The 27,623-nt window shown below is 46.6% G+C and overlaps 2 protein-coding genes and 1 long non-coding RNA gene across 22 annotated transcripts in view; 1 reads left to right on the plus strand and 2 right to left on the minus strand.

Moving 5' to 3' along the window:
* Positions 1-6,723, minus strand: part of LOC120844576 — an 81,488-nt gene extending 74,765 nt beyond the window's left edge. The window contains exons 1-2 of the mRNA XM_042289062.1: positions 6,559-6,723; positions 5,854-5,911 (exon numbers count right to left, since the gene is read on the minus strand). Of these exons, the coding sequence (XP_042144996.1) occupies positions 5,854-5,911; positions 6,559-6,723 (223 nt within the window). The remainder of the gene's footprint in view (positions 1-5,853; positions 5,912-6,558) is intronic.
* Positions 6,724-7,015: 292 nt separating this feature from the next.
* Positions 7,016-15,246, plus strand: LOC115328904. Its single transcript, XR_006077472.1, has 3 exons — positions 7,016-7,679; positions 9,637-9,794; positions 11,227-15,246. It is a non-coding gene; the product is annotated as an uncharacterized LOC115328904 (long non-coding RNA).
* Positions 15,247-17,529: 2,283 nt separating this feature from the next.
* LOC8030880 (tropomyosin) overlaps positions 17,530-27,623 on the minus strand; it is a 30,525-nt gene continuing 20,431 nt past the window's right edge. For 4 of the 20 annotated variants that reach the window (XR_005716428.3, XR_005716425.3, XR_006077473.1 and 1 more), the window contains 5 exons: positions 25,459-25,534; positions 23,398-23,460; positions 22,209-22,278; positions 21,248-21,385; positions 18,159-18,424 (listed from right to left, as the gene is read on the minus strand). Coding sequence is in view for 11 of the 20 variants with exons in the window: in XM_029990237.4 (XP_029846097.1) it covers positions 18,342-18,424; positions 22,209-22,278; positions 23,398-23,460; positions 25,459-25,534; positions 27,468-27,538 (363 nt within the window). In the remaining 9 variants the exon portion in view is untranslated. Of the gene's footprint in view, positions 18,425-21,247; positions 21,386-22,208; positions 22,279-23,397; positions 23,461-23,538; positions 23,602-25,458; positions 25,535-27,467; positions 27,539-27,623 lie in introns of all 20 variants that reach the window. The other 16 variants (XM_029990269.4, XM_029990253.4, XM_029990308.4 and 13 more) reach the window with 7 other exon arrangements.

Consider the following 27,623-nt stretch of genomic DNA (forward strand, 5'->3'; position numbering starts at 1 on the left):
GCTGGCTTCACTGAGCGACATAAATTATTTCTGGTAATACGAGGAAGCTAATGTTTTATGAGCGCAGGTCACCTCTTTAACCTGAAAACAAGAACGGTGTTTAGCGTATTAATTACGGAAGGATGCGCGTTTTAATTATGGAGCGAAACCGAAACTTACCTCTATTTTGGATTTAATTTCTCCACAGAGGTCTTAATTTCGGATTCTTTCATGACTCAAGATGTGTCTCACATCGGAATTATTTACTTAGAAAAGTTGTTCGCGGAAACTTTATTTTGTGACATACTGTTCGATCCAGGCTGATATTCGTAGTTGTTGAAAAAATCAGTGCTGATATCTGTGCGTTCTCGCTGCCTTTTTCTCGCTCAGATAATTGTCATGGGAAATAATGACAATTATCCCAGCACAAGAATAAGAGAATCCAATTTTTACAATATGTCCACGAAACGCATAAACTAATAAACGCGGCTCTCACTGACACAACCCAAGACGGAATCCGATCAAACAGCTGAAGTTTGTGTGTGTTTTTATAACACCGCGTGACGCGTAGGACTTCATATTACATCCAGCGTTTAACTGTTTGTCTATCTTGATAACTACATCAGAGTTTTTCATATAATAAAAAGAAAACAGAATTATACCTTTCTGGAAACACTATTATGGTTAAATAGAGTATTCTCGTGATCTTGGCGTTAATTAGAGGCGTACATTGCCGCGATTTGTATTAATAATAATAATATGAAAATTCACATATTTGAATAAGTAATTCTTCAAGCTCTAATATACTTTGTTGCTTATGATCTAATTTTGCGAAGAAATACGACAATGAAAACTGTGCTAATTATCATCACTAGTTCCAATTGCTGCATTTTAATTACAAATAAAATAAAAATAGTCTAAAATCAATGAAAACATTCTAGCTAATGTAAGAAATCCATGTAAAATTACATTAATTGTTGGTAAAGTATATTGTGCTATCAAAGTCGCGACTTTTTACAATCGGCGAAACGTCCAAATTCGCCGCCAATATACTTCCAAACCAAATGCCCAAAAGTTAAAAAAAAAAACTTTTTTTTTAATTACTAGTTTTTTCATAACATTTATTTACTTTTGTATTTGCTCGCCGTCGTTTTGCCAATCTCAGCCTTTCCAGTTCGAAGGAACGCCTACCTGCTTGCACCGTATGCTCACTGCAGCACGTTTCGTTGGCGTTGGAAGCCGGTGAAACAGCAGTGAGTTTTAATATTGCGTATACGAGCGAACTCAAGCCCTGTGTGTTTGCGTTAGCTTTGCGCGTTCCACACTGCGCGTGCGCGGAGCCCGAAATTCCGGTCTTGGATGGCGCATGGTGATGAGGCGCACGCACAGCGTGGGGCACGCAACTCTAACGCAAACGCACACCGCTTGCGTTTGTTTCTATGCGCAATACTAAAACTCTCCAGTAAGGTACAATCCCATACCGGCTGCAGCACTACGTTAGGACAGTGAAGAGTGTTGTTTGCATTCGGAAACGGCCTTTCGCGAGCCATGATCGCGAGCAGTTCCGCCATGCCCGCTGAGCAGGAGAATCGAGGAACCCTCACTAGAGCGCTTCCCGTTTCCGCCGCGGGAGGGCGAGCGTCGAGCTGGAGACGCGAATAGCAGTCGGATTCGCTTTTCGGCCGGCAAATTTATAAATACACACTAAAACTTACTACATTTGATGCATATCAACAAAGTGAAGCGGTAAAAAAAGAAAATGTGCATCTAACCTTCTGTTTTGAAACTCCACGTGCGACTGAGCCGACCTTGTCGGCGCGTCGGCTCAGAAGCGCGGGACTAGAACTAGGTCATGCCGACGACGCGCCACTAGTATCAGTGTTGCCAAGCTGCTTCAACCGGTAGTTTCGGTTTCGCCGTGCCACCGGACCGATTCTTGCATTCGCGATATCTACAAAACTATACACACTACCGAAAAACAAATTATATCTCGTGATTCAGGGTCGCCGGCTTCAACTAAACAGATCATAACCCAAAAATTGTAAAAATGAAGTGGAGTTGCCCTTTAAGTAAAACCAAACCTTCACACTGCCTCATTCCCACGTAACTCGTGCCTGAAAGTTCTAGAAGTTAAAAGGCAAAAGTAATCCTCCTTCAAGGCGTATTATTATTTGCCACATTCAAGTTGTACTCCTTCTGCTAAATCTTTCAACTTCTTGCTACTTCGTGTCGCCGTGACAAGAGGCATCTCTGCGGGCAACGTCACGAGTCAACATGTTACAACTCTCCAAACAACATGCTCTTTGTATGTGCATTCTCGATGTTGCAATAAAAAAATTAAAAATAAGACGACAAGAAAGGGAGGGGGCACGTCATTGAAACGCAGCAATTGTGTATAAGACGGTTCGGTCAATAAACCCAAATACAACTGCAATTTTGTAAAGACTTCTATTAATTGCAACATTAATAATAGACAGGTTGCGGCACCAACCGACAACGCCAGTCCTCTATTCTCACGCACGGTGTCTGCTTGCCGGGATTGAGGTCTCCATATAGCAGTGTCTGGCAACAGTCCCTAATGTGCACTGCCAGCCTCAGACATGTTGGCGCATATACCAGTGTTCAGTGACCGTGTTTAATAGGGAATTTCCTCGGGAGATATGGAGCGATCCAATAGCACTCCATGCTCGCACCTTCGTTGAAGTAAATGGAAGCGCGCGCTTGCACGTGCAAGATACCAACAAAAAAGCGCTCCAAAACTCTTTAGAAAATTTCCCCATAAGAAAGTGAATCATTTGCGATTCCAGGGGAGGCGACGAAGCCTAGTGGAAAAGATGTGAAAGAGGATGGGGAAGCTATCTCTCATCCAAATCTGCAGCGTAAACTACGTGACCTGGCGGCCAACATGTGAAACGGAGGAAAGGTGATTAAATGCACAAGGTTGGAGTTACAAATGCTGGGGGACAACATTCTCAGGCATTTTTGAAGACAGGTGGAATGCCCGAGCACAGCTTTAAAGGGGTACTCCGGCAATTTCTTCATGGCCTCCGATTTTCTTGAAATTTCGCTAAGCTCGCCAACAGACATCGTTAAAATAGAATCCCAAATATTAGGTCAAAATATTTTTTTTTTTTTTGCAAAGTTACCGAATTTACAGTTTTGGTCCTCACCGTTTTTTCAAACCGAAAGTCTCTACTGGCAACAACGAAAAAGTGATGTCAGTGGAAGTGCAGGGGTTCACTCTTTAGACTGTAGAATTTGTTCCCAACTGAATCCAAGCAGTTTCATGGTGTCAAATGAATGCTTTGGAAGCTCGCTCCAGCCCCCGCGCTCCAGCACGGAGCAAATGATTGGCATATTCTGTTTTTTAGACTGCTTGCTCGACTGGCAAGCCTGCCTGCCACTGACATCGCGACACTGAAAAGTGTGGGTATATTTAAATGTTGGTTTTCGCATCACTTTCATTTGCCGATTTCACAATAACTATTATGAATTTCGCGATACTAAATAGCATACAGGAAAGGGTAAAGGCCGGGGAGTCAGAAAATATGGTTAGTTGAGGTAGCTCAAAAAACTCCGGAGTACCCCTTTAACCGGTGCTCAAACTGTGCAAGCCCACACATTCTTGCCTTTTTTGACTGCATTACAGCCTGCTTTCTAAAAGCAGCATTTAGCTAATGGAAGATTTCCTTAGTAGATTTGAAGTCCTTTTGAAGCACGTTTTTGTCGGCATTTTTTTGGGCGTGCAAGCACACGCTCGCACCTACCACACTAAGAGTGCGAGCATGGGCGCTTCTGGATTGTTCCAAATCCACCAAGGGAATCCTACGTAAAGCAGGAGACTCATGAGCAATGAAAACGGGTGCCACGCGGCAGTACCCATAGCAGCAGGTGCTGGCATCCCTATGTCACTTCTGCGCAGCACCACAGTGCTTGGATCTGGTCCATATAGAATGCCACGTGGCATCCACTTTCATTGCTTTGCTTAAGACTAAAGCATGAAACATATGAGCAATGAAACTGGGTGCCGTACGGCACTTGCTCTACCACAGGCACCACACACGGCCTTTTCTGTATTGACCAGATCCGAGTGCTGCGAAAAAGTGACACAGGTATACCAGCACTGGTTGCTATGAATACTGCTGTGTGACACCCGTTTTCAACGCACAGGTGTCCCCTACCTAAAGAGAAAGTGAAGCGGTTCTGCACTTAAGAAAACAGACTTAAATCGTCTTCATTTGGCCCCCAGGATCACAATTATTGATATTATATTCAAGATTGATGCGCCAAGTGGCCAGAAACAACGCTTGCAAAATAGCGTTAAACCCCTCCTTCCCCACAGATTCAGTGAGAAGAATGAATCGCGACGTATTATACAGAGATCTCTACATTTCTGTGTCTTCCACAAGCTTTACTCGAGTGGTCAAAAGCGCTGCACGCATTCCCTCACAAGCATCACGCACAAGGCAGTTGTAACTTCTGGGTATGACATCATATCCATCGGTTTGTTTTTTCTCTAGTCAACTGATAAGTTGGTGTTAAATGCTTGCGATACATATTCAAATTCACATGACACAAGTACGCAAAAATTCAACCTTAACTTCTTTTTTTTTTTTTTTTTTCAAGGACGTCTCCAGCTCTAGATGGAAGCTAAAGAGGTTCTCAAAAAAAAAAAGAATTAAAGGTGTCTGCCAGGATATTTTTGTCCTGTGAATCGAATATCAAACATTTGACTCAAAACGTATCAATAAACACAAAAAAAAAAAGCCACTGGGTGTGACGTCACACCCACAGGTTTCAGCTGCCTTGCGCATGCCGCTTGTGAGGGAACAGGTGCAGCGCTTTGGACTGTTCGGGTATGGGCTAGCAGACGGCACGGAAGCGTTGAGATCTCTGTATACGCCACAATTCCCTCCTATCACCGAATGTGCCAAGAAGGAGGGAAGCGGCGCTATTCTGAAAGTGCTGTTTGGCTACTTGGAGCGTCAATCTGAAATATAAATAATAATAATAATAATGACGATTTTCATATTCACAATCCTGGAGGTCAAATGAAGACAACTTAGGTGTTTTTTCTCAAATACAGAACCACTTGTTTGTTTGTTGTTTTTTTTTAAGTGGAAGAAAGCGCTGCAAAACTGGGGACTCACAAGCTCCATCCCAATCCCCCCATAGCCGCCTCTTCTCTAGTCTGTGTAATGCCACCACCACATCCTCATTTCTTTTTTGGTGGAGCAGGTTTCTGCTACCACCAGCGTCTCTTTGAGTGCAAATAAATAGAATCACATTATCACATTAGGGACGCCGGACAATTTTGAAAAGTGATTCAAGTGCTTAGCTCGTGCGCTAGTTTGGGCAGTACTTTCTTTCACGCCGCCCCGAAACAGCGTCCTACATAAGTCTAAAAGAAAACACTCTCAAGATTAGGGCACGCATATTCATAAAACCGTTTGTTTTTTTTTTTTTTTTTTTTTTTTTTTTCTTTTTAGAAATTGTTGTTTGATAAGATGTTGTTGACCTTTTCAGCTCGTTTCTAAGGAATTCTGCGTTTAATAACGGCACCGGCACTTGTCACCTCGAGCGCCGATTTTCAAGTTTTGCACGCGCGCTTTTCATTACTTCTAAAAATGCTAGAGAAAGCCGTCCCCGAGTACGGCAAGGAGTCTGACACGCACCTAAGTTTATGCCGAGTACGGCGAGGCATTTGCCACGCACCAAAGTTTACGTAACAGGTGCCCGCGCCCAATCTAAGGCGGTAACTTTGCAAAGTCGCGCGGGCGAGACCCAAGCAGCGTGGTGTGGCTCTCCACTCATCGTTTCGCTTTAGAGGTGTCATTACCCCGTAGTAAAGTAATAAAAAAATAAAACACATACCCATCCAGTTTCCCTTGGGCGCCGATTTGAACATCACGGCTTTGAGAGTTTGCAATAGCTGCACGGAAGATAGAGCGAGGTCAGCGACCACAACTTCGACAACAAAGACCTGTCAGAAGCACTGCGGGACGGTGGCTCGAGACAACTGCCGCGAGCGTGTCGGGGGGAACTCGGACTTGCACACTTCACGAGCCTTGACTGCTGGCTACAATGAAGGTTATCTGTTTCGGTAACGGTGAGATATTTCCCGTTACATGCCAACAATAACAGAACTCGGCATCGGCCTTGAAGGAAACCACCATCAAACTTCGCACATGGAGCTCCTCCAGTGTTGGCAGACTTCGGCGTCTCAGCCACTGAAGACGCTGAATGAAGAGCTCGAAAGAGAACTGTCGTTTTTCAGTGTCTCAAACTCAAGACCTCAAACGCGATTAGTTTTATAGTTTAAATGTTTAATATAAGCTTGTAGTGGTCATTAAAAATTGTGAAATGTACTTTTCTAACGTACTCTGATAGGTATCCAAGGCGTTGGCCATTTGGCCAACTGAAACAAGCTCTCAGCCAACTGTAGCTCAGCCAACTGAGCGACTCAGCTGACTCAGCCAGACTCAGCCCCTCAGCGCTCAGCTGGCTCAGCCCGACTCGGCTGGCTCAGCCTCTCTTTTATTCAATGCAAACGTCAGGCAACGCGTCAGGTCGTCTCACCTTCTTGGGTCTTGTGTGGCAGGTGATCAGCGCTGGGGTCCAGTGACAAGGCGAAAAGTGAAAGATTCCGGGACGCAACCGACGCACCCCTTGACGCTCTGGGAGCAGTGTGACAAAGATTGCGAAGGACGTTGTTGCTGTGCTCGTACCTTGTACAGCCCACATCGGCGCACCGCCAATTTTGTTTTTCAACGCCAGAACAAGCAGGGATGACCATTCATACAGTTCGACGGCGTCAGATATGCAAGCCCCTTCTGTTTACGGTGGATCGGATTCAAAAGTCAACATACCCCACTCTAGCAGTAATGGAACTGATGTCGGTTTGCGTCCATTAGCAAAAGCTAATAATCGATACTCGCCTCTGTGAAATGGAGCACATTTCGTAACATCCCCAGAGATAGGCCAGCTAAAATCGAAAGCAAATCGGGTGAAAGAAAATAAATGCTAGTTTCAGATTTTGTAACCTACGAAACTTGTGATCGCCGGGAAGAGATGAACCAAAGACTACTGTCCTTCCTAATCAGCAATGTTCGCTTATCTCGCGCTCTATAGCACCATTTCTACTGAGGTCACCATTTGCCGGGGCCCTGCAATTACTAGAAGTGGTCAATAAAACTGTGGCTGGGTGCAGTTGGTTCATATCATTAGAAGTGGGCTCAGGGGTTTCCCCAGGAATTGAAATCAGGGGGGGTGTCTAAATTTTTTTGGGGGGGGCATTGCGAATATAGGAGTCGTTGTGAATTAAGGGGGTGCCTTCGGAAAAACGAGGCGGGGTCTAGGGAAATCCCTGAGTGGACTATCTTTAGGGGTTCTTGAAAAAACAGCAAATCGGGCCAAAAATAGGGGTGGGGCATCTCGGGATATTACGGTAAGCTCTCTCCCTGTTCAGCTGTAGAGAGAGGCACATAAAATACATCTACTCACCCATGTGAAACTGTTCATTTCCAGCTGAATTATGGAACTAGTCTTGGCTAGGTAAATACAGCTAGATTGTCTCATTTCCAGCCCAGCTGGAACCAGTTCAGTAATCCGGCTGGAATCGGACTGGGAGCAGAAACTTCAAACATCGTGCGAAGTCATATTTTGTGGCACACGCCGGACACCTTCCTGCAACTCTGGCAGTAAGTGCGGCTCGTGTCGGGCACGACCCACTGTAGCGATGCATCTGGCTCGTAGCTCAGGCACGAGCTATGCACCCTTGCCCTTTTCAAGAAAATTAATATTATAATTAACGCTGTATTCCACTTTGCTGACATTTGTGCTCATTGCCTTGTAGCCAAGCTGAATCAATAAGATTTTATTTGGACTGAAGCTGTATCAGAGGCTGAAGTTAGAGATGAGATCAATCATCTTGCCTGTTTGCTGGATAAAAAGATGTAATTTGCATGGGATGAGTGGAATTTAGCTGTATTAGTGCTCATGTTTTTTTTTTGTTTCTTTTTTTATGCCACCCCCAACTATAGATTGAGACGCTAGTTTGCCCACACTAGGTGTGGGCACTGCGCGTGTGCAGGAACCGAATTTGCGTGGAGTGCAACGTCTGCGCATGCGCAGTGCCGTCGACAGCGCCGCCGCAGCTGCATGACGTCAGGGCCGCGTGTTGGTCTATATGGTATGATGTCGATATGCCATTTTTTGTTGTATGTTGGCATGATGCAGGCACGTAGCCAGGGGGGGGGGGGGGGCATGGGTCCCGGGGCCCCCCCCCCCCCCCCCCCAAAATCTTCCATTTTGCTAGGACCTCCTCTCCCCCCTCCCCTGCATACCGCACTTTGTCATCGGCAGGCCCCACCCCACGAAACAAAATCCTGGCTACGTGCCTGGCATAAGGAAACAAGCTTTTGTGAATTATGCTGAAGTTGAGGCTTGGGCGAATTGGTACATATACTTCGGAATTAAAAACAGCGCGAAAAGACGGGGACCAGACGAAAAAGTAACACGGACACAGCGCTAACTTACAACCGAGTTTATTGATCGCAATTTATACTTGGGTTGTCACAAACAAAAGTTGTAAGTCAGCGCTGCGTCTGTGTTACTTCTTTGTCTGGTCCTCGTCTTTTCATGCTATTTTTAATCCCAAAGTTTTGTGAATTACGTGTTTGAGGGCGTTATCCAACTTCTTGGATCGCTTGCCTTTGGCGCTTGCAGCTCATAGCGACAATAGGTAGACGAAATTACGTCGGTGAAAACATCCTATTGTACTAAAATCAGCCTTTATCGTAAAATACCGCCAAAGCGCCCACTATTAACATTTTCCAAACTTGGGAATTCCGCAAATTATATGTTAAAGGGACACTGACACCCCCTAAAAAAAAATAGTTTATGTTTTGCCAGGAACAACTGCTCGAAACCGAAGTTTGACTGGAAAAGAAGAATATAAAAGAGAAAGTTACCGGAAGTCAGGTGGCTGTGCTCTTTTTTTCTTTTTTTTTCAATCAATGTATTTGCAGCCACAAAAAATGGGTATCATTTTTTCTCTATTTTTAGTATTGAGTGTGTTAATGACCCACGATTTTGATTATCTTTGGTGGTTGTGTCTAAGCCATAGAAAATGTCGTGCGACCATGGAGAAGAGAGTGAGCGTAACTCAAACGGACTAATTCTCGATTGACAGTTTTCGAGAGGAAAAACAAATTTCGTGCCGCAAATTGTTCTCTGGGTAGTTAGGCTCTCATACGTCATGTACAAATAAAGACCTTGGTGAGCGTAAATACCCTGTCAGTGTCCCTTTAAGCGCCCAACCTCTCCGAAGCCCCAGTATTGGCCGAAAATATTGTCCCTGTTGCGGCAGCCAGGAGACCGCCAGCTGCGATGACGGGGCCATCGTGCGAGAATGAATGTGCTTTCTCAGATTCCGTTCACCCTGCCTTCAAAGCTTTATTGGCCGCCACGTTGGCTTTTACTGACTCGACTGGACGAGCGCCGATGTCTAGATTAGACAACTTTTCGGTGCAAGTAAGGTGGGCGCTTACCCGGACATTTTACAGTAATGTCCATTTTGGTCCCTGCCACGTGTCTGTTTCGTGCTTTGCGCAAGCGACCGTCGCTTCTCCGTTGACACCCTTGTAAACCTTGCAGGACCGCTCTCTGGAAAATTGTCCCCCAAAGAAAATGTGGAAAATGACACATTGCTGCCCTGGAGAGATGTCCCTCCTCGCCACCTGAGCCAAGTCGACATTTGGCAGCATGCACATTCTCCCCACAGGGCCTTTGTTTACACTGATGGGATGACAACGGTAGGGAAGTCCAGTTGCCTCGCCCTCCAGCTCGAGCTTCCCGTCCTTGGATGGCACTTCAGCATCTCGTGGGCTTCAAGCATGCACGTGCAGCTGAGGCATGATGGAAGGCATGAAGCGCGTGCCGGTTCATCTAAAAGAAATGCCCCTTCATTTTAATCCTGTCTGCGATATAATGCCGCAGCGTTGAATCGAAACAGTGTCGCCCGGTTTTGGGCCGCTGCGTGGAACCCACCATTTCTTGCTTACTCGTTGACCCACCAATCCCATTCACTGCATTTATGCAAACAAGACCGGATATGATGTGATTGCTTTGCTGCAGTTGCTCTTGCCTAGCCCTTAAAAACTATATAAAGTGTGAAAGCTTCCTTTGCTGCGACTGCATTCTTGTTCTAAAAGTGGTGCCTCTTTCCGCGGGTGGCGTACAATATGATGTCAACTTTCCTCTGGTACTGCGACGTCTCCATAAACGTCCTACAATGGATCACAGACCACAGCAATTAGTGCAACTTGGGGCCGTGACGATGTAAGCTGTGCTGGATTGGTCGAAGATGTGTTAGGGTAGGCAGAAGCTCCACGTTATTGGGGATGTGCCAATCTCTTTTACGCTACCTGTAGTGTAATCTTTTATGTTGCAGGTGCTTGTTTACTTTTACTGTTCTTGCTTATTAACCTTGCTCACCGGTTTCTTGGTAGTGGAGTGGATGGTTGCCGAAGTGCTTGTACGCATGCGCAACTTAGTGCTGAAAGCCAGTGCAGCCTCAATTCATTCTGAAGCTAGCAGTATCCATGGGCATAGATACTCGGGAGTCTGGGTTCACGACTTTAATATTTCATCGATCTAAAATATGGAATAGTAAGCTGTTAGCATTGCATTTCCTCTTTGTACCTAGTAGGTAAAATGGCTTATGGCATGCCCTTCCAACATGGTTCCGCCTTAACCATTGAGGCAGGAGACGCCCAAGCGATTGCACTTTGATTCAGTACAGTAAGGCTAGGCGAGTGATGGAAACTACCCATTTCATCTATAAAAACAACTTGTGTTATTGTGCGTAGCTATGACCCGGAAAATATTGGCCCCCTTCCACAATGCTAGTACTGCTTTTTCAGGCCGACTGTGGTGACAGCACTGTGTGCACAGTCGAGGTGGCCTAATGTCTGCACGTTCGCGTCGGTGACTATACTCAGCGTCAACTTATTTGTGCAACACCGCCAAGGCTAGCACAGTTTCCACGACACTGTTAAGCCTACTTGTGCAAGCATGCGGCTTTGTTCCGCGAATTCAATAGAAGGTTGAGCCAAGTGCTAGCTCAGCTGTGCGGGGCTGCAGCACTTGGAGAAACTGTTAGGCTCTACACCGTCATGGGGGTATGTCGAGAACTTAAGCCAAGCACAAACTCTTAATCTTATTTGTCGTGTCTTCCCAATGCAGCACCGGACTGGTGGCATGGTCCGGAGAATGTTCACCCCAAGGGCAGCGAGCCGCCTTGTCTACGAGGCAGCTTGGGCAACTGGCCATCCCAGGCACAGCCACAGCAAGAGGGCTCTCACCAGTGTCGCTTTTGTCCCTACACCAGCCGTTACCGGCAGAACATTACCAGCCACGAAAGGAGGCACACGGGGGAGAAACCCTTCAGCTGCCACTTCTGTCCGAAGGCGTTTGGCCAGACCTCTCACCGACTGGTCCACGAAAGAACTCATACGGGCGAGAAACCTTTCCGGTGCGAGGTCTGCCAGAAGGCGTTTGTACAGAAGTCCGACATGTTGCGACACAAAAAGATCCACACCGGGGGCAGAAAGCCGCACCAGTGTGGAACGTGCGGGAAAGCGTTCATGTTCCGATACACCCTGTTGGACCACGAGAGGATTCACAATGGAGATCGGCCGTACGTGTGCGAGGTGTGCGGGCAGACATACACACGGAGTTGCCATTTGAAGGATCATCAGAAGAGTAGGCACATGTGACTTGTGCCGTGCAACATCAGCGGAGATGGTTTGTGGGGATAAAGTTCTGCCTGGTGCTTCACTGCCAGTCTTTAATATTTTTTTCCGCTACCTCCGTGGCTCCAAGGCAAAGCTTCGGCCTACGGATGCCCAGGTGGTGGGTTCGAGTGCTGGCTGGGGTGCAAGCAATCTGACGGAGGCTTATTACGGAGAAGATTTCGGTTGCACAACACAAGGTACCCAGGTAGTCGAGATTAATCCTCCATTTTCCGCTGGGGCATGCCAGATGCCCTTCATTTTTTTGGCGCATAAAACCTCAAAATTTGAATGTTTCGATGGACGAAGAGCATGTTGATGCGATCGAGATTAAAGTAAAAATAAACGTAGGACAAAGACAACACAACCACATCTTTCATGAAAGATGTGGTTGTATTGTGTATGTCCCACATGTTTATTCTTTTTTAGAGCACAGCTCGTAGACGCCCGTATCCAGCTTGAGCAGCGTCGCTGTCGGTGTAGCTGCGTACGTTGCGTTATGACACGTTTCCCCGCTGAAGTTAGCGGGCAAATTTTCCTGCTAAATTCAGCGGGAGACTTTTTCCGCTAAATTCAGCGAGGAATTTTTTATGCTAAATTTTGCGGGGAAATGTTGCCACTAAATTTAGCAAGGAATTTAGCGGAAAAAATTCCTCGGTAAATTTAGCAGGGAAAGTTTCACTAAATGGCAGAGGAGGGTAGAGGGGGACGAGGGGCATACCCTCCCCTCCTCCTCCTCAAGAGCTGTGCTCTAATTCGGCATTACAGAGAATTGTAAATGTCTTTCATTTTTTTCCACTTGAATATTTGCTTGTGTAAAGAAACATAGCAATAAGGTTCCTCAGCATCTTTCCGCTCAGGGTGATGACATTGTTGGTAGTACTCTGTGACGACAGGACGCGCTCACTGGAAAAATGGAAAGAGATGGGTGGAAACAAAATGCCGCAGCAGCAGTCGATGCCAGGAGTTTGTGCCAGGAGACACGCTTTGAGGCACTCTAGAAAACAAAAATACAAAAATGCTATCGGGACAAAATGGTTAGATGTCATCACCCTAATCAGTGCGTACATGAAGTCATCCTAGTAGTAATATAAGCAACTTTACAGTCAAGTTTCATCATATATGAACAGTGTCATTTGTTGCGATTGATCCTCCAAAGATAGCTGCAGTACCACACACTGTTCTGCTACTGTTTTTTGTTCCCCTGGTACCTCGAAACATCTATGGATTTCTTTCTGTTGACCTTGTATAAGAGTAATCCCCACCAAATGTACTTCGATTTCGTCAGACCTGGTCGTAGTTTTGTCGCTTCTAAAGTAGCTCAAGATTGCCGCACATTAATTTGCACTAGAGTAGGCTCGCGATAATTCAAACTCTGAGATTTCATACTTCTGGTTAATTCAAACAAATTTCAAAATTTTGGTTGTCCCACTAAGCTTTTAATTTATTCATAAGCCGCTTAATTCAAACAATGTTTTCGTGTAATTTATACGTTTTGTTCTCGCGGCCCCTTTGAGTGTGCTTCTTTCCGAGCACGGGTGCACTCCAGAGGGACAACACCGACGGAGCTTGCTTCCGCGGGTGTTGCTTCTCCGCAGTGCACAGGTGCTCGGTGGAGAAGCGCATTCAACGGAACTCAAGTTGGGCACGGACGAGCTATGTGAACAGGCACCACGCGAAAATTTCCATAGCAATTTGCGCAGAAGCTGCAACGTGGCGGCATGGCAAAGGCCCACGTTAGAGCGTCCGCGCAGGTTCCTATGAAAGCCGCCGCGTGGTGCCAATTCTCACCGCTCATGTGTCCCCTGTGTAATAGTCCACATCAAACAATTTCCTGGTCTGATGAACAAACTTAATTTTGTTTTGTCATGTGCCAAGAGTCCACAAAAAAAAAAAAAACACACATTTTTGAGAGATAAGTAAACTTATACACAGTGTCTAGCGTTACGTCCAACGAAACCCAAAATAAAGATTAGACTTACGTTTGACGTAAGCTTGCCCCAAGGTTTTGAGTTACGTCCAATCTAACCCAATGTGAAAATTAAAGTTACGTTCAATCTAACCCAATGTGAAAATTAAAGTTACGTCCAACGGAACTTGAAATAAAAACCAAAGTTACGTCCGACGTAACTTTACCCCAAGATAACTTTATTGAATGTTATGCTTTACAGCCAATACATGATGCAAATACAAACATATCGTGATTGGTTAATTGGTTAAAATTTCGACATCACCTGCACCTCCAGGTACAGATGCCCGTCACATTATTTTTTTTTCTTTCTCGTGTTTTTCCTTTTTTAAGACAATTTTTTTTTCTCCTTTAAGACGATTTCTTGCGACGCCTTCCAAAAATCGTGGATGTTCGGAGCAATTGTTGAGAGATATAATGGGAGTGTGATATGAATGTGCTGTTCACAGCAGCAGGGTTCCCTGTAGACTTGTTGAACACTGGCACAGTCTTCACGTACCACTCAAGTCGCCACGTGCACTAGCTTTGGCAGTGTTTTCTTCCAGAATGTCTTAAATAAAGAGCTGTTTGGAGGGTGCCGCCCGGGTGTGAGAGTGGCGATAGACCTTCGGCCTTTAGCCGTATCAACCTAGCTCTCAGCCCGAGCCAGCAAGGGCTACAAGCAGGTGAAAAAAACGCGGCAAGGATAGCAAGAAGGGTTTTGATATCGAAAAAAATGCAATAAGGTGGGGAAAGAAGAGAAAGAAAAAAAAAATGTATGTGACTGGCATCAAACCCACACAGCCTCAGCAGCCCCGATGTGCGAGGAACACACTCCAGCCCTCTCAAAAAAGCTAAAGCACGGATGAAGTTGAGATTTTAACCAATTCAAGAATGCTGCATCGGACATAACACAGTAATAGTTCACAATAGTTTCGTATTTATGTCATGTATCGGCCATAAAACGAAACATACGCATAGGTTGCGTAGGTGACAGAGGACACAACGTTCAACTTTTATTTCGGGTTCCGTCGGACGTAACTTCACTCTTTATTGAAAGTTCGGTCGGAAGTAACCTTAATTTTCATATTGGGTTACATCGGACGGACGTAACTCGAAACCTTGGGGTAAAGTTACATCGGACGTAACTTTAATTTTTATTTCGGGTTTTGTTGCAAGTAACGCTAGACACTGCGAAACTTATATGTCATACATTTTACAAATTTCATGTGTGACTTACCTGCTTATAATCTATGTGGAGGAAATCATAAAATATCTATTTTATCTTGCATCATATTTAGTTGAATTTCTGGTAACTGAAACAAAATTTCTGGCCTCCTGGAGTTTGACTTATTGAGTCTACCGTATTCCCGATATCGCAAAGCAATGTCTGTTTACACTACATACTTCACCGACGATTGTGCATTGTACGCATCAGTGTCTTGTGAAGCGGGTTCCACTTGGCTTACGAGTGATCTAAAACGAGTTGAAAGATGGTGTATAATAAAATGACCGTGAATATTAGTAAATGTGTCAATGTTTGTTTCACAATAAAACGCAAGAAATTGGTTAATCAGTACTTCCTCAACAATGAAACAATTAAGAATGAAGCTACATATAAATATCAGGGTGTGATATTCGCTGAAGACTGGTCGTGGACAGCACAAGTGGATAGCGTGGTTGGCAGGGCAGGCAGGGTGAGGTGTCGGCATTCGGCACATACTCAAGTCCAAATGTATTCAATACGAGTGCGCAATCATTGCTCAGCATGGACTCGGATCCCACTGCATGCTTTGCCCAGGAAGCTGAGCTTGAAATAGGGTGGCCGCCAATGTTGCTCGACTGACTTTTGAAAAGTGTCTATTCGGCCAATAGATGCTCGGCGTTTTTCACGTCCTGAACAGGGAACCTCAAATTTCAAATTGTCCATATATGTGAAATAAAATTAGGTTGTGCGTGTGTTTATACAACCTAGAACTTGGTCTGCCCTAACGGGCGACAAGTCTCCCGCTGTAGGTGGGAACTTTAGCCAGTGAGGTACAAACCGCTAGCCTGGGGTCTTAAACGTGCACCACGCAGCAGTAATACACGACCGCACGCCGGTACGATGCTCATCCAGATCGAAACGGGCAGGGGATTGAAACCCGGATTCCTGGGTTCTGCAGCGCAAGCTTTTGCTCCATGTACTCCGAGTCGGTGTGCACTAACCCACTCGGCGACCAGCCCCCCCTCAATATGTGAAAATATTGAATACACCGTCGAATTGGAATTTGAAAAAAAAAGAAGGAAGAAGAAGCGTTGGATTTCTGGTAGCTAGTCGGGTGTTCCCAGGCCGCACTGATGATGTCTCCCGTATAGGAGACGAAACGTCTGATAAATGTTGGTATTGTTATGCAAGTCGGAGGTATTTGTTTTTAATCATGAATCCCAGCTTTTGGAACATTTTTGCATTTAACCGTCAAATTCTTCTGGTTTCCAACCAAACTTGCTTTGCGTGTACAACCAACTTTGTATGTGTTCTCGACGAAGTAGAAACATGATGATTGCCCTCATTTGAAACGCAGCCTTTTCAGTTCAACGTGCCGCTCTAGGCTTTAAGAGGCACTTTTCCTCCTTTCTAGAAGGAATATGTGTCAAGCCACACCACGGATGTGGCGCTTGGTCCTATCTCGCATTAAGAAGCTGCAATCAGCGTTTTCATTGTGGTTCGAGCCAGGCTTTTGTGTCCACAGAGGACAGCAGCTCGAGGCTTAAAAGTATGTGTACTTTGTAAACGTTCAGTGAGCCTAACAAGCACCAGGACTGGTCTAAGTCTTTTATGGCCTTTATTTAGTTGTGATGTGGGACCTGCAGGGAGGGGTCCACCCCCCTAATTCCCAGAGGAAAATGCTCTGGTCGATAAAAATGGCACCCTTTTCCCTTCGTCAGCAAGCCACAAGACATCTGCTTCTATGACACCATACATATTCTATACAAGTGTCAGATCAATGGTGCTTAGCACCTGCCACTCAGTTGCTTAACAGTAGAGAGCCATTGGCACGCCAGCCCTCTTGTGTGGGTGCCTGTTCACACTCTTGCGACCTCTTAAAACTGGGTTCCTTAAGACCTCTTACAACAAAAGGACACACTGGCACCATCTATTGGGTAGCAGTGTGAACTTGGTGGTCCGGCATATTTTCTATTTCTCTCGCGCATCATCCTTTCTTTCTTGGCTCGAAAAACTTTTGTCAACGTTATAAACGCACCTTTCTTAGAGGTAGGTATTACACACAGTTGACATTGAAAATCCCGCAAAACCTTCACTCTTGTGAAATGCAGTTCCAGGGTAACCGTATAGATGGCGCCAGCGTGCTCTCTCCTAAGAAATTTTAAGAAGTTAACAGATCTCGTCTCTCTCGGTCGTACTCGGTTGCAAGAGTGTGAACGGGCCTTTACATGCTTTTCCACGGCCAATTGGTGATTGGGCACAAAAAAGGCCAATCACCAAATGACTGGCCTCTCATGGCCAACGAACTGGTAATGTGCCTCTTTTTGTAGCCAATCGCAAATTGACTGGCCACAAACAAGGCCAATCACCGGTTGATCAATCTCTCGGGACCAAGGAATTGTCGACTGTTGATGACACTGGCCAAATGCTCATCGATCGGCAATTTTTCTGTCAATCGTTAGGCAAGAAAAGGGTACTTGGCACGTCTGCACGCAGCTTCTGTTGTTTGTTGCTCTAGCGAGATGGAGCCCCTAGAAAATGTGGCCCCCTCCCTACAGAAAAAAATCAAGCAGACGCAACCAAGAAGGATAGCGGAGCAGCACCTTTAAATATGGTCATTTATTACCAGATATATTGGCGTACAAATCGCTTGGCAGTTTTGGTTCGTCAGTCACTCTTGCATCGGCGCGAGAGGCCGCGACGCTGATTCCGCGCAACTGCTAAGAAGGCATCAGATTTTTTTTTTTCTTTTCCTCCGAGAAGTAAGACGATCGACACACCATGCTCGCTTTCTTGTTTCTCCTAGACAAACTTAACATCCTCTTCCTCGTTTTTTCTCAAACCCTGTCGCAAAAAAAATAATAAAGGGAGGACGGATACACCGACCCAAGTCTTTGACGTCGCTGGCTAAGCAGCGAAGCGTGCACAGACGATTTGCTCTTCGAGAAATAAAAGGAACACTTCTGCACAAGCTCATTTCCAAATGATGGGTCGGTGTATACACTCCCGTCGACTTTAAAAAGAGGTTAAAAAAAAACAAGAGCAATAGAGAGGGGGAAGGTGACGCGCTTCCTTCAAAAGTGAGCACAATTTCCGAAGGAAGACCACAAAAAAAAAATAAAAAAGACAACAACAGCGGAAGATGAAGGCGGCACTAACCAAAAAAAAGAGCAAGAGAAGTAAGTGAGGAAAGGGGGCGGTACGGCAACGAGAAAGCGAAAAACGAACATCCCGCGAACCTCATTGCCGTCTTTATTTTTCTTTTTTACGGCTGCGGCGGCAGACCCTTTGCTCGTCCCCGTCTCCCCTTCGTCCAGTACTAGAAGGCTACCCCAAAAAACGGCGAGGAGGAAGAAGGAAGAGACGACTTGGTAGCGGTAGAAACGGTGGCTGGATGGCGCTGGGAGGCTGCTCAGTACCCGGTGAGCTCTGTGAAGGTCTGGTCCAGTTCGTCCGAGATAGCTTTGTACTTCTCTTTCTCCTGGACAAGCTCGTCTGGAAAGGCAAGGACCCCGAATGGAGGGCGGCTCGCGGGCGGCACTCTCCGTGCCGACGTTGATACGAGCCGGCAAGTTGTTGCCGCTCGCGTGTTAATGGGCCTTTTCCACTCACGAAGGCTAAGCGAAATTGCAGAGTGTTGAAAGTAAAATGCTGGGCTACCCTTGCTCCCCGCCGTTACTGGCTGCCGACGTCCTTCCGTATGCGCCACCAGAAGAGGTGGACAGCCACGACTGCTATCACAACGAATGCACGTAGGCAACCACGGAGAAGGCACGTTCAAACCCATAGGTGACCGACCAATCATGCTTCAAATCATCGTAAATTTTAATTTACGATCTGATTAATTTTAGCCAAAACTATAATAAAATCCGAGGGTGGTGCTTCTCTGTGCTAAACCGAAAAGCTGAGGAGCACAGAACACGAGGTAAAACTTTTCATACGCTTCACAACTCTACCGTGGGCTGACTTTTGTTCTATATGTTTTTTTGATGTTCAATAAAATTGCTATTATTATTGAGTCGAAGGAGACGCAGCTGTAGTGAAATGGGCAAGTTTGAAATAAGGACTTCACGCAGGTGGCCAATTTTTTTCAGGGTCTAATAATTTTACGAGCCTTCAGCAAAAAGTATGGTTTTAGCTCACAAGGGTCCATGTTGCTTGTGCAGTCTAAGCTCGTTTATAACAGACCTTGATTTTGACAAAGATTTAGGTCTGTTGTAAAAGGAGTATGTTGTATGCAGGTATGAAGTTGAGTCAATGATGCATAAAGGAAAACCAACTGAACTTCACAAATCGGTATGTCATATCCAAATGTCTGTTGTAACCATGACTGTTATAATGAGCTTAGACTGTACCATAAAATGGGGCTGAGCGACTGACGTGCCCAGGCTTCACTAGATCGAACCACCAGTCGGCTTTAGTCGAGTTCAGGCACGTCATTTCTTCCGCTGTCAGATGGACTAGCCACCGGTGGAACTGCCCTCACAAGTGGCTGCCCCTGCTGGCTTTGAGGAATTTGAACCAGTGCCAAAAGACATTCGCTGCTCAGCATGTCACGGGTAAATAATGCACGAAACCACAACCATAGTGCAACAGATTTAGATCAGGATTTCAATTTCTTAAATGAGTTGCATACAATAGCTAGACCTTCTCAATTCCCCGACTAACTACGAGAAAATTAAACGAGCTTGATCATGCTGACAAAGACTGGTAAGCATAGAATGTCACTGTGGATGGCGACCCTCACTGGGCGTGGGAGGAAACGTGTTCATATTTATGATTTTTTACTTAACTGATACGATTACCGATACACAGGAAACACGATGCCGAAGTCTTCAGAACACTCCGAGGATGTACGTGACAAAGTAGCTTTCTCGTTCTGTCACGAGTCTTTCCAACTCCCGTGTAACTGTTTGTCAAGTTCCTCCACCCAGCACCTGGCTTCAGGCTAAGCCTTCCATCGCCCATACCAACCGCAGCAAAGACAAAATCTCAAAGCGAACGAGGCAGCCGCTTAAACTACGCAATGTTTAAGCTACGGAACATAATTAAGCTGAGCTCATTAATCAAGATGGATATAAAACATGACTACAAAAGACTGGCAAACACAGATGAGCAAACCTCGAAAATAAACGTTAAAATATCAGTCAAACGACAATCGAGGTTTCTGAAAATGTTTGCCTGGTATCCGTCGTGACATGTTTCTACAGCAAGGTTTTATCAACCCTGCTGACGGGAGGTATTAAGAGACACCCATGCAACAACCTCAAACACCATAAACAGGCGATTAGAACGTCACACAATGCAACCAACGGCATGCAAGGCACCACAGGCAAACCCGGAAAACCATGGGTGCATCACACTGAGTAGTCCTTGGACGTCAAGTGGGACAGTCTTTCACCGCAAACTCTTTAGAAACGGACACTAGACTACTAGGGGCACGTCTGCATTTCAGAATTCCCCATATCTTAAGGGAGGTGTACCTGCCTCTCGGCGAGTCTACTGGAAAATCGCTTGGAACCGAGGCTGCACCTCGAGCAGGTTGAGTTAAGACTCAAGACAGCTTTCTGTTAAGCCGTCCCAATGTTAATTTCCCGCTTTTATGCGCACACAGCCCATAGTTTAGTCTGAAGCAGAGGTTCTTTCCCAATACACCACAATGGACCAGTAAGGAAGTTTCTACGGCAGTACACTTAGAGCACTCTGGCAATCCTAGACAAAACCCTCCTCAGACGTAGTGTGAGAAAGTTTGTACACGGCATAACAACGTCGCAGAACACCCACGAAGATGCGCGATCGACGTGGGTGTTGTCAAAATGACGTCGGAAAAGTAAACTTGGCCACAAAAGGCACAAATGAGAATAGCCAGAAGCGTGGAAGTGCTTTTCATTACCTAGCCAAATATGAATTGTAACACATACAACCTCAGAAACGTTTAAATTTACTAAGAACTCTATGCTCCAGATTTTAGTTTTAGCAAGTTTGATACTTTTCTAATTTGCTACACCTCGAGCAGGCATGTCGCAACTCCCTTAAAAACCGACACCCTCTACAGGACAGGGTGGTGAGGGGTGGGGGGTATCAAGAGGCAGCGAGACCAATGCCCCCTAAAAGACGAGGCCTGCGTGGGTCGTCGTCGTTAGTGGATCTCCAACCTGCCCAGAGCAGCAAACGTGATGCTCTGGTGGTGACGCCAACGCGTGGATACACTAACGTTGACGTTTGGGGGGAAGAGGAGCGCAGGCCACGTCTTCCAGGTGGTTACAGGTAGGGGCCACGCGTCTGCGTGGGGAGGGGGGCGGATGCGGTTAGTCCAACCTTGGCAAAGGGAAGAAAAGCAGCAGGCAGGCAGGAGCGTCGCACAAGGGCCAGGTCACATCGCCTGCAGGTCCTTCAAGGTCGTCTCCACCTCTTCCTGGAGCATGTGGTTCTTCTCGCGCTCCGCAAGCAGGTCGTCTGCCAAACACAAGTGTGTCCTGCCCAAAGCCTCCTCGCATCCGGCAACCCCGGCTCGACCGGTTCACCGACGTGGCCCCCCGTAGAGACCACTGGCTAGGCTAGACCCCAAGGTTCTCCGATGCCCCGAGGTGAAGGGGAAAGCCAAACGAATCCAATCCGATCGCTCCGTCGTGCGCCGTCAGAAGTTTGCATCCCCAAACCTCGTATCCGACGACCCCAGCTTTAACTGTCGTGACCCTCTATAGAGTTTGCCGGCTGGGCTAGATGCAGACTACGAAGGAATCTAATCCAGTCCTTTCGCAGGCGCCACTCAAGGCTCCTTCGCTCGGACTCAAAACAGGTGCCTGCTCGCATTCTGCCCATTACGATCACTTCTCATTGAATTGTTTCGGGACCCATCCATTGCTTGCTAAGTTTGAAATAAAGCTTGACAACTTGGTTCGAACTTGATAATTCTCATGCTTCCTATTGGTGGCTGGCATCCCAAAGCGTGGGTTCTACAACAAATCGGTCGAAAACCCAATTTTGCCAGAGAGCCGCTCAAATCACCCAAGTTTCACGACGTAATCGGCGCGTGAGAACCACCGTCTGCACGTTATTGTCGTCCAAATGGGAACTCTCTCCTAGACTGCCCTGGTCTACAAACAAAACGCGCGTTAATTCTGTCATGCAGTTATAGAAGAACAAACAACACACAGACCAAGTTCTCACTTCAAACAGTTAGAAAAAAAGAAAAAAGAAGGTACCCGCACCGCACGTACACCCCCAAGAGTCCCAAAAACGAAGGGAAGGAAGGGGAGAGCAGGGCAGCCTCTCTTACCTTCCAGTCTGTCCACTTCCTTCTGGAGCTTCTGCACCGACCTCTCGGCAAATTCGGCTCTCGCTTCGGCCTGCACGGCGAGAAAGACCCCGTGAACCTATCTGGCAGCCGCCAATTCGGAGAGCTGTGACGGAACCGACGGTTCCTCTACTCCGTGAAATTCTACACACTCCGTTTTAGTCTACACCAGGCAGGGCAACTCAAGACGCTAGACTACTACGTGCTATAGGGAAGAGACATTAGTTTCGGGGATCCATCGCATGGGGAAGAAAGGGATGCAGAGTCGAGAAGCTAAGATAACTCTTAAAACCACCAAAGTTCCAGTGTCAAACATTTTTTTTTTTTTTTGCTACAGAGGCTCGAAACGAAGTCACTGAATTTCCGTTTAGTGCCCTCATAGCTGTGCTCCATGCGCTTTAATAGCTACACCCATATCCCAGGCTAAAAGCTGTTCCCGTCTGCTAACTCCATCCGATCATGGTTACGAACACAAATTGGGAAAATGCGGCCGAAGGCTGAATAGAGAGGGAAAAGAATTCATTTTTCTGCCCTCGGACTCATTTAGGGAACATCTTAGACACCTGTTCCCAAATCTAGCGCGCCGACAAGACTTCTTAAAGTAACGACCTTCTGTGTAATAGAAAACAAGATTACCTCCCCTTCCCGACACAAACAACTTTTTTTTTTTCTATGTCCTTAACAAAGTTTTTGTCTGCACACCAGTTTCGAACCCGCCTGACCATGCTCTAGCAACTTGAGTCGCAAACCTGCACTAAATACACAGTTAGTTGATGCAACATCATCCACAAAAGTTGGGTCATTAAACTATATTTAGGTCCCTAGGATTACAGAGTCTCAAAACTAAGGTTAGTTTGACAAACTACGATCAGGCCTCTAAACTACGACCAGGTCTATAAACTAGGATTACAGGGAGTTCATAAACTATGATTAGTTCCATAAACTACTATCAGGTCCCTGGACTATGATCAGAAACCTAAGCTAGGATTACAGGGAGTCCATAAGCTATGATTAGGTTCCTAAAGTATGATTAGTCCCACAAACGACGATCAGGTCCCTAGACTACAATCAGGTCCCTAAACTAGGATTACAGGGAGGACCTTCGAGGGTAGGCGCAAACGATTAGGCCCTCTCTCTCTGTCTCTCTCCCTTGGAGGTTCCGAGAGCGTACCTCTTGGAGCCTACTGGTCATCTGTCGGATCTGGCCCTCGTAGGTCTCCTCCTTTTGCAGGGCCTACCGTAGTCCGGCGGAGCGTCACGAGAACAAAAGAGACAGAACGTGTTAGGGCGTAAGGAAAAGGGCACACTGTACCTCCTTCAGTTTGCCCGTCATCGAGCCAATCTGACCGGCGTACGACTCCTCCCGCTGTTGGGCCTGTGGCAACGAGCGAGCACACACCGTCATGCGACTCCCCAAACACTGTGCGGCCATCCCTTGACCACGGGCTCTCGCAAGAGGATTCCTAGGTATCCAGGGGCTCCCCAGAGTACACTCAGGCGCTCCCCAGAGTGCCCTTAAGGGTTTTCCAAGTACCCTCAGGGGTTCTGTCAAGTACCCTCAGGCATTCACCAGAATACTTTCAGGGATACCCCAGAGTACCTTCAGGGGTTCACCTGAGTACCGTCAGGGGTTTCACGGAGTACCCACAACGGTTTTGCAGAGCACGCTCAAGGATTTTCCAGAGTTCCCCAAGGTTTCCCTAGAGTACGCTCAGGGGTTCCCTATAGTACAATCAGGAGTTCCTTGGAGTACCTACAGGGGTTCCCCAAGTGCGCCAAGGGGCTCTCCAGAGTACCAAGGGGTTCCCCAAGTGCCAAACACCCCTAGTACACACGTTATTGTTTTCAAAATATGCAGGTACCTGGACTGTTTTAGTACATCAATGTTAAGACTGGGGGGCCTCGAGCTCTGTAAGTTTGAGAACTCCTACTCTAGAGCAAGGGCTTTTGTAAATGAATGCCCAAACTTTCTATTCTCTGTGGTCCTTACTCCTACACAAAGATTTCCTCCAGTTTGAAGTCATTATTTCAATCTACCATGCAATGATGTATGACTACGTAGCGTGGTATCCCCAGAGTACCCTGGGAAGTTCAATCCCATGAGCATTAAAATTCTTTGTCATTTCTATCTCCACGTAAAGACTTTCCCAGTTCAAAGACACTATGTTACCCTACCCGAACCACGTAATGATGTGTCAAACACTCGTTAATGAGCGCATCATTGTTAGTAAAGTCTGTTAGCCTTTTAACTGTCTCACTGGTTGCCTCAGCTGTTGCTCGAGGCAGATAAATGTTCCCAGAGAAGAAAGAATTTAAGAGCCCTTGGTTAACTGAGTTGCTGGAAAAACAAGTGGTGCTAAAGTCTAGGTATGATGCGCCACTGAAATCTAATCCACCGCAAGAGGGAAGCATTGGGAATGTGCAATCACGTTCAATGTGAGCCGAAACAGTCCTTCGCGCTTCTTTGGCATAGCTGCCCGTTTTTGAGAGAGCTGTGGTCCAAAAATAGGAATGGAAAGCGAATCTGAGGACCCATACTTTGGATTTTTGAGAGACAATGAAGCTTGTGGGGACTGCAGACACAGAAAAAGGCTGGATGGTGTGTTTCAGGTCAGTAATGATTGTGACAGTACAACTTAGTAAGGCAATGAATTTCAGAACACACTCACAAAGAATGGCAACTAAAATTTCAACGAGTTGTTAGAAAGTCAATATGGTGCACTCTTTTGCCCCTAAGGTAGCAGCTCAAAACGCCATTGTCCTTGCACTTTGATACTAAATTTGAAACAATTGGCCATTCACCCCCATTGCAAATACGGCTGCACAAACATATCAATCGAGAGGTGGATAAAGGGTCGAGCAAGTCCACAAAATGCCAACCTATGCTGGCTTCAAGATAACGGCTACCATGATCCTTAGTTGGCACCAATACAACACAAACCAGACACAATCACCTCCTCTTTACGAGAAATGTCACACTTCCCGTACTCGCTGGTCAAGGAATTTCACAGAACCAAGACAACACACTGTCCAAACAATTGAAATAGATCATCGGCGGGAAAACTTGCACATCTAAATTTAATATTTAAAGCAACAGGCAATGCCACGGACAACTATGATGCGAGCCTCATGTCAGTGCAAGCAGGTAAAACCTTTTCAAAATTTCATTATAATTGGCGAGAAGTACGAACAGGTAAAGAACAGTGACTTCTGCTCTTTGCATTCCTCTCACCTTCTCCTCACTGACTTCCAGGGACTTCAGGTTGTTGCCAACCACTCGCAGCTCCTCCTCAAGCTCCACAATTTTGCTGCAGAGGAGAGTGCAGAGAGACAACGCTCGAGACAAGATCGGGGAGCGTGCAGTTCACTTCACAATGCTCATCGACTCCTCTCGTGCCTCGTTTGGTCGAGATGCTTAGTCGTTAGCGCTTCGTTTCGCCTTTCAACCCGAGCATCAGACTTAGGCGCCACTTCTTCGTATCTACGCTGGAGCAATGGCGGTCGGCTCGCATGCACTCTAGCCTCCACCTAGTAACCTACGAAAGTGCCCAACCTTAGGAAGCTAGTGTGCAGAATCTTAGCAAGCTGAACGTAACAAACACGAAAAACGGGTTACAGGATTGTGGCCGTTGTGACAGACTCTCAAATTCCGTTCGGGTATTGGCACCAATGACACTCCAAGAAACAGGAGGAAGAAACAATAAAATATCCCCTTTAAAGGACAACTCTGGTTCAAAAGGAAACCAAAATGTATGACTAGTATTGCTTTAGTGACACGAAATATGATTACAGCCAAAATGTTACGTCAAAGTGAAGCCGCGTCTCCCCTAAAACCGATTTTAAACGTGCAGCCAGCTGCTCTTCAGCGGGCGGCAAGCAGGTCAGCTTTTAGTCAGGCAACACTGAGCGACACGTATCGGAGCACCACAGTGGCATCACATCGCGGCTGTACAGCTGATGATCAGTGTTGCCATACCTCTCGAGCAGGTGGTGTTTCAGTTTTGCTGTAGAGGCCCGAAACCAAACTTTGAGCCCATCAACACTACATACAATATTTAAAAAAAAAAACTATCCTTTGTGATTTAGGGACACTGATTGGGCCAGAAACAGTCGCAATCCCAAATTCGAAAATATTCACCGGAGTGGCCCTTTAAGAAACACGAGAGAGGTCATGACGCATCTTCTTTAGAGAACATGAAACAATCTCCAAGTCGGAGTCACACTGCATATACATCATACAAAAGACTATCTGCATACAGATTCGAAAGTAAGTCACCACGAGATTTGAGCAGCAAGGCAATGGGTTCAAGGAGAAACTTGGCACGAGTCATTCTAACCACCGATATTTGCGGCGACTCGAGTTTGCAGACTGTCTTTTGCATGATGTGTGAGCAGTGTGACTCCGGCTTTAGGGGACTATGAACAAATTTTACGACACCACAAAATGTTTGCTTCTCGTTGGGGAGGAGATCTGACTGTAACACCACGCGGAAAGCGAGATAAATTATTTTCCCGTGTTTCTGACGCAGCATTCGGCCGACACAACCGAAGGCCGCGTCAGCGTTTGGAGGGGCACGCGGTCAATCTGAGAAGCATTGCGTTCAGTCGGGCCTCGCATTAAACAAATGCCCAGCTTTGCAGAAAACAAATTGGACAAAGCGCTTCACCGTAGTCACATCTCCTCTCCAACGGGACATGCAGATTTTAGAGCCGTCGACTCCGCGAGCAACCTACGCGCTTCCTCCGCGCGTCCGGTTAGACCCGACGAGCGGAGGCGGCGTTAGCGCATGCAAACTTCGTGCTCGAGTTGTGGGAGGGTCTGGAGGTATTAGTGGGTTGCCCGCTGCAGTGCCACCCGTTGTCGGCGACAGAGTGAGAACAGCGGGACACGTCTTTTGAACGCCAGGCCTCCGGCATGCACTCCGTCGTTGAAGCATTGTCGAAGGTAGAAAGGGACAACTACAGCTCCTCCCCGCTGTTCTCATCCTGCCGGCAACTATAGAGGACGAGGCTTGCGCCTTGTCTTATTGGTTGTCCCTAGTGAATCCACGCAGCGCCACCCTACTCAATTCGCTGTCAACACGCCTTGCAGCATCTCACAACCTAGCGAGACGCTAGGTTGTGAGACGTACGTGTCTACCGCCTTGCCGTACACTTGGAGGATCCGCTCACGACGACGTAATGTGCAGACCTCCTCGTCTTCTAGGTGGCACCACTCTCGGGGGAAGGGTCGGCCCTTACCTTTCTCCCGTGCCGGCCCTCTCCTCGGCCCTCTCCAGGTCTGCCTCCAGGAGTGCGATGCGGCGGGCCATCTTCGTTACACATGCACGCATGCGTTGTCACACATGGGGAGAGGGGGGGGACCACACGGGAAGGGGGAAAGGAGGAAGGGCACAG

This window comes from Ixodes scapularis, unplaced genomic scaffold, assembly GCF_016920785.2.
Source record: "Ixodes scapularis isolate PalLabHiFi unplaced genomic scaffold, ASM1692078v2 PGA_scaffold11__112_contigs__length_91849675, whole genome shotgun sequence".
Lineage (NCBI taxonomy): Eukaryota > Metazoa > Arthropoda > Arachnida > Ixodida > Ixodidae > Ixodes > Ixodes scapularis.